Source organism: Poecilia latipinna, unplaced genomic scaffold, assembly GCF_001443285.1.
Source record: "Poecilia latipinna isolate Pla-1442-1.1 unplaced genomic scaffold, P_latipinna-1.0 Scaffold3965, whole genome shotgun sequence".
In the NCBI taxonomy this organism is placed as follows: Eukaryota; Metazoa; Chordata; class Actinopteri; order Cyprinodontiformes; family Poeciliidae; genus Poecilia; species Poecilia latipinna.
Genome location: NW_015116581.1, coordinates 13,238 through 20,068, shown reverse-complemented (window position 1 = coordinate 20,068; position 6,831 = coordinate 13,238). Strand labels below are relative to the sequence as shown.

Below are 6,831 nucleotides of genomic sequence, written 5' to 3'. Positions count from 1 at the left end.
ATGTATTTTACATAAATGGGATGCATCAAGTATTTCATTTTTCTCGCTAGTTTCTCACCACCTTCAGTTCTGTGTCAACTCTGTCAAGCAGCCAACTCAGCTAGATGGATGTTTTTGTTTTTGTTTTTTGTTTTAATTTTTTTGTTTGTTTCTTAAGAAGCATTTGTCTATAAAACTGAGTAAAATATCACTAATAGGGTCATTAAAAATAATTTTATATTTATTTTTGTCAGATTGTGTTGACAAAAGTTCTGGGTCAGATCCATTAAAAAAGTAATTTTCAAAAAAAAAAAAAAGCCGCACCTTAGCATATTTACATTTGCAAAACATTATTTGTCATATTTGAATACATAAGCTTGATGAATAATTGCTTATTTCTTTTGAAGAATTAAACCCATTTTGTCCATAATCTCAAGAATCACTGCATGGATGTATAATTAGTTTGCTTTAGGATGCTGTGCATGAAAAAATCAGGAGCAACTTTTATTCTGTAGATTGTGTAGTTAAACATTTGGTTGGTTCAAAAAAGCATTTCATTTGTTATATTTAATACAAATACTCAGTTAAAAACTAAAAAAACTGTTAACATGACTTAAAAAAAAGAAAGTCACTCAAAAAAAATTTAAACTTTCTTTTTGGATAAAACTGGGTAATTCTTTTTGTCTATGACAGGGCAGTTCTAAGTGCTTGTATAGAAGACAGTTTAATTTTTTGTTTCCTACATATATTTCATATTTAATTGAAACAGTTTTTTTGGTTTATGGTCATTGGTTAGGAGTTATTGGTTATTGTTAGGGTTTTGGCTAAGACAGTCACATTACCAGAACTACTAAGCTGACATGAGTTGCTCTTCCACATGTCTATTCTGGGTGATTGTCTCTGTAGGGTGCATCCTGATGAGGCCACTCTCATGTTTGGAGATGTGTTAAGTCACTGACGGAGAAAAGCTGAGGGTGAGCTTTAGGAATTTGACAAATGAAAACTGAGGTATCCTTTTTATTTGGTTTTGTTCAATTAAACTCATAATCTAAAGCAGTCCAGAACAGTAAAACAGCAACAGCTGCGATTTCATACAGAAAGTTAGGCTCATAAGAATGTGTCCGACATGACCTGTGATGGCCAGCTAAACTTTCAGTGCATGTAAAGCATGTTTCTCTCTAAGGCTCGCCCAAAAAAGCTGCTGCCTAGTTCATTTTTTGCAGAGATTCTATGATTTAAATCCACTACCTTTAATTCATTGTGTTTTTTTAGTCTAAAACAACAGATTATATTAAATCATGTATATACTATGATTTATATCAAGATAAACAAAAATACTTGCAATTATTATTTACTTGTATGGATGCTTTCTGAACATGTCTGAGAACTGTGGTCCCACTTCAGTCAGATGAAGATGTAATTTATATCTTAGGAAGCAATACCCTGCCTAATCCCATGTTCAGATCTTTTTGCTCTATGGCAGCTTTTGCTCTACAAAAAAACGTGCAATATCTCAGTTTTCTTTAAGCTGTTTGGTATACAGTAAAAGAAATTGATTTCAACTAATGCAAAGTTCAAATACTTCTGTTCTCTCTCTTTTCTCAGGCATTCAAATGAAGGGATCGTGGAGAAGCTTGAGGTTGTTACATTGCCTGGTGATCTGCCTGTGAAGAGATTTGCTCAACAGAACCAGCTGGCACTTCACAGCTGGCCCCCTCACAATGTAGAGGGACAGTTTGATGTTGGAGTGGTTGTATCTTTTGGCCGTTTACTCCATTGTGGACTCATTGACAAGTTTCCTTTGTCAGTATTTAGCATTAGTATTGAGTATTCATGATTAACCATGTTTGAACCTGTCTAGAAATTTTCTTTTACCCTGAAAGAGCCACACTGTGGAACTCCTCATAGTATGACTGTACTGACATTACCCATTAATAAAAGAAAGAAAAAAGAAGTGCCCTTGTAGGTACCTTAATATACCCTAAAGGCCTAATGCCTTTAGGGTATATTCAAGAACATATTGTCATTTTATAGCACAATCAAGTACATTAAATTCAGTTGTTATAAAATACTGTGTATTAAACATAACTTAATAGAAATTTGACAATGCAATTTGATGCCTTGAAATTGGCTTCTATCTCTAAGAATCTCCTACTCTCTGACATGCCACCTTCAGCATGTCATCACAACACGACTCCATTAAACCATTAACAATCATGCTTACAAGCATTGTACTGAGAAATAGTTTGTATGATAAACTCAACAGATGCACAGTTCCAACAAGTTTCCTAATTGCATTAATTATCCTAAAGGGAAATTACATATTGGTGTAACTCATACTAATTCAAAATTCTTCAAATTCTTAATGTAATATGAAAGAATAGGAAATGACGAAGGGGCAAACAGTATTTTATATCATGTTTATGTCATGTTGTCAGATGATATTGTAAAGCATGTTGTCAAATCTTAATTTCTTTTTTCTTTTCTGCATGCTATTTTGATTCAGTGGGATTTTGAATGTTCACCCCAGTCTGCTTCCAAGGTGGAGAGGTCCAGCACCTGTGTTCCACACTGTCATGCATGGTGACACTGTGACAGGAGTCACGATCATCCAGATACGTCCCAACAAGTAAACAAAAGGAAAACCTTTTTAGTCATCTCCCCCTATTAATTGCAGTCGCAGGCTAAAAACTGCAGTTCTTGGGTAAATTAAATGTTAAGTTTTGCAGTTGACCCTAACAAATCTAAACATCAATTTTCTCAAAACAACTGCTTTTTCCAACCCACTTCCCACATATGTTGGATGCTATAAATCAAAAGTACTCCATCATATCCTGTAAAAAGAGAAGCAAACAAGTTTCAGAAGCATGTGGTATCGTCATCATCCTGTGAAGTCAGCAGTCAAAAGTAATCGCATTTACTAAAGGTGCTAACACAAAAGTATTATTCTGTAAGGTTTGATGTTGGGCCCATTCTAAACCAGGAGATCCATCAAGTTCCAAAAAACTGTACTGCTGAAGATCTTGGAGCTGCCCTGGCCATCAAAGGAGCACATCTTGTAAGTTGATGCAGCATGTATGCATGCAGTCATTATTTTCAACGAAAATATTGACATCGTAGTTCTACTTGCTATCTTTCAGTTGCTTGATACGTTGATGAAGCTTCCTGAAAAAATTGCAAATAAACGGGAGCAGGAACTGAAGGGTGTAACATTTGGTATGTGCATCTACACTCCATGGACACCAAAAACATATAGTTGTAAAAAGTGTAAACACACAGTAAAGTAGCAGTCTGTGATGTAAAAGATGAGACAATGATAAATCATTTAATTTATTTTACAGCCATATATTTGACCCACAACCTGTTCATTTTAACTAAAATATTAACCTGTTTAAACTGGAAGAAAAGTCTAAATTTAAAATTTTTCAATTTCAGGATGTAGAAGTGTCACTGGCACAATAAAACCACTTGCATGATTTAAAAAGACGATTTACTTTGCTGTCATTCTGCGTACACAAAAACTTTTAATAAGCCTCAGAAATAATAAATATTTCTGAGAGAATACTACACTCACTGGCCACTTTATTAGGTACACCTGACCAATTGCTCATTGACGCAAATGTTGAATCGGCCAATCACATAGCAACAACTCAATGCATTTAGACATGTAGACATGGCCAAGACGATCTGCTGCAGTTCAAACCAAGCATCAGAATGAGGAAAAAATGTGATTTAAGTGACTTTGAACGTGACATGGTTGTTGGTGCCAGACGGGCTGGTCTGATGAGTCTTGATTTCTGCTGCGGATGGTAGGGTCCGAATTTGGCGTCAACAACATGAAAGCCTGGATCCATCCTGCATTGTATCAATGGTTCAGGCTAGTGGTGGTGGTGCAATGGGGTGGGGGATATTTTCCTGGCACACTCTGGGTCCATTAGTACCAACTGGGCAACCTCCTTTTTTCGTTTTTAATTGTAAAGTTTTGTATTTGATTCTGGCTTTTTTTCCCTTTCCAAATGTATTTGCACAGCAACTTATCCCATTCTACAAATTGTTTTGAGGGTATAGGAACTTGCAGGGATTGAAATGAATACAACATTCAGGGAAGGATGTTTAATTTAATTGACTCAACCCTGGAGTGTAGGTCGAAAAAAGGTATGGCATTCCATCTTTGGATATCCGACTTTATGGCTACGTTCAGGGGGGCATAATTGGCCTCAAACATTTTATTAGGGTCACGATGGATCACCACCCCCAGATACCTAACATTATCCGCATCCCATTTCCATTTATAGCAATTTTTAATTTCAGCTGGTGGGTCTTAATTTACCGTTAGTACCTGTGTTTTGTTCACATTAACCCTGTACCATGAGTACAAACCGAAATCTGATAAGATTTTCATTATTTTGGGGAAAACCTGTGTAGAATGAGATATAACAAGTAACAAGTCATCAGCAAATTGTGCCAATTTTTGCTCCCCTCCTGCTGTCCCTACTCCAATTATATCCCATCTCTGTCTGATCCATTGGGTCAATGGTTCCATGAACAAGGCGAAGAGGAGTGGCGACATACAGCAACTTTGTTGAGTACCTCGCTTGAGTATGAATGATTCAGTAAGGTCTCCATTAATTTTGATTTTGGCTGTTGGTTTATTATACAACCCAGATATAGTATTTATCATAGATTTATCAGATCCAAATCTCTCAAGTACCTGATATAAAAAGGACCACCTCACAGAATCAAATACCTTTTCGGCATCTAAACTTAACACTAAAGTCTCTATTTTTTGTCTATAAACCTGGCAAAACTTTCCTAATGTTGTCCTGAGTTTGGCGGTGTTTGATAAAGCCTGTTTGATGATTATGTATTAGTCCTGGTAAAATTGTTTCAAGTCTCTTTGAGATGATGGAAGTGAACAACTTGTAGTCAATATTTAAAACACTGATTGGGCGATAGTTACTACAATCTCGGTTATCTTTTCCTTCTTTCTGAATTTTAGAAATTATTGCTCCTTTCCATGAGGGGGGTACGATTTTTTCCTCCATTACCCAATTAAATGTTTTCTGCAAGGTGGGAGTCAAATGATCCTTCATTATTTTGTACCATTCTGGGCCAGGTCCATCTGCCCCCCGCCATTTTCCCCCCTTTTAGTCTTTTAATTTCTGAGTGAATTTCTTCTCTGGTTATTGTGGATACTAACGTTTTATTTTGTTCCTCCAAAACTGTTGGTAACTCTAGTTCAGACAGGAAAGTATTGACATCTTGATTATTATCTACATGGGTTTGGGAATAAAGTTTTTTGTAATAAATCTGAAAACATTGTTGAATTTTCTCCTCTTTGGTTTCTATTTGACCATTTAAAGAATTTCTTATTTTGTGTATAGTCCTCTCCGTTTGCTGCTTTCTGAGTTCATATGAAAGAAGTTGTAGTGGTTTCCCGCCTACATCACAGTACTGCTGCTTGTTAAAAATGATTTTTTTCTGTACATCAATCATCTAATTCTTTTTTAAATTTTACCATATCAGATTTAACGTCGTCGTTCATAGTCACGGAGTGTTGATGTTGCAGTTTTAACAATTGATCTTCCAGGTATTTACGTTTTTGCATGTTTTCTCTTTTTAAGTAGGAAGATATACTAATTATTTTCCCTCTAATCACTGCCTTCAATACATCCCATAATATTCCTGGTGACACCTCCTCATTATCATTATGAGCTAAATAATTCTCTATTTCTTTTTTTAAATTCTCTTTAATGTTTGGGTAATTTAAAATATTTGTGTTCATCTTCCATAATGTAGATCTATTTTTCCTGTTCAGACAAATATCAGCATAAACTGGATTATGATCAGAAATTGTACTTGGACCAATTTCATAGGTTTTAATTTTAAACAAATCATTCTTGAACATGGGAATGTAATCTAACCTACAATATACGTTATGTGGGTGTATTCTCATAGTTGGGTGATGTTCTCTCCATACATCAACTAATCCTAAATCGCCCATGAGGTGTCTCATCCTCTTACCAATATTTCGTACATCGCCTTTCCCATTAGAAAAATCAAATTTGGCATTTAATAAGATATTGAAATCACCACTAGTTGTTGCAAATTTTGAGAATCTGTTTATAAAGGGACCAATCACTGCCTGGTGGAATGTATGCATTCAGGAGGGTAGTCATGGTACCATCAATCCTGACCGTTGTCATTATATATCGACCTTCTTTATCTTTGTATTCTGATATGTGTTCATAGTTAAGAGTTCCAGATAACAAAATTGCCACTCCCCTCCGCCTCCCAGAACTGTGGGAAGAATAAAACACATGTTTAAAACCCATCCTGTTCAATTTAACATACTCGGTATTCGGTAGATGTGCTTCCTGCAATAAAACAATTTGGGCTTTGTCTCTCTTAAATTTAGATAAGACTTTCCACCTTTTTACTGGTCTATGTAAACCATTAATGTTGTTTGACACCAATTTTATCAACCTGCTACTCATCTAACTTATATTTCTTAATTATATCACAAAGATTATTGGGCTCCCCGCTCACTCTTAAAAACACTGAATATAGAACATATAAAAAAGTCAGCATCAAGAACAAACAAGACTCAAACTGAAATCAAAGAAGAAATTCGCTCCCCGATGCTCCAGGTCATCTGCTTCAGTTGTTCCAGGACCGTTTCTGGTGACTTAACGACCCGCACAGCGTAGCCTCTGCTGGACATGTCTTCGGTAGCTTCCAACACCGTGTTGTAAATCTTCGTTTCATCGCCATACAGTGGGGAGAACAAGTATTTGATACACTGTTGATTTTTCATGTTTTCCCACTTGCAAAGCTTGTAGAAGACTGTAA

The 6,831-nt window shown here is 35.8% G+C and overlaps 1 protein-coding gene and 1 long non-coding RNA gene across 2 annotated transcripts in view; one reads left to right on the top strand and one right to left on the bottom strand.

Annotated features, from left to right (window-relative positions):
- The window catches only part of mtfmt (mitochondrial methionyl-tRNA formyltransferase), a 21,887-nt gene that overhangs the window by 5,298 nt on the left and 9,758 nt on the right, over positions 1-6,831 (top strand). The window contains exons 2-5 of the mRNA XM_015025127.1: positions 1,585-1,782; positions 2,486-2,608; positions 2,935-3,037; positions 3,120-3,195. Coding sequence (XP_014880613.1) covers positions 1,585-1,782; positions 2,486-2,608; positions 2,935-3,037; positions 3,120-3,195 — 500 coding nt within the window. The remainder of the gene's footprint in view (positions 1-1,584; positions 1,783-2,485; positions 2,609-2,934; positions 3,038-3,119; positions 3,196-6,831) is intronic.
- Positions 1,780-6,831, bottom strand: part of LOC106941974 (uncharacterized) — a 14,394-nt gene continuing 9,342 nt past the window's right edge. Inside the window, exons 2-3 of the long non-coding RNA XR_001423512.1 lie at positions 5,083-5,086; positions 1,780-1,968 (exon numbers count right to left, since the gene is read on the bottom strand). This is a non-coding gene — a long non-coding RNA (uncharacterized LOC106941974). The remainder of the gene's footprint in view (positions 1,969-5,082; positions 5,087-6,831) is intronic.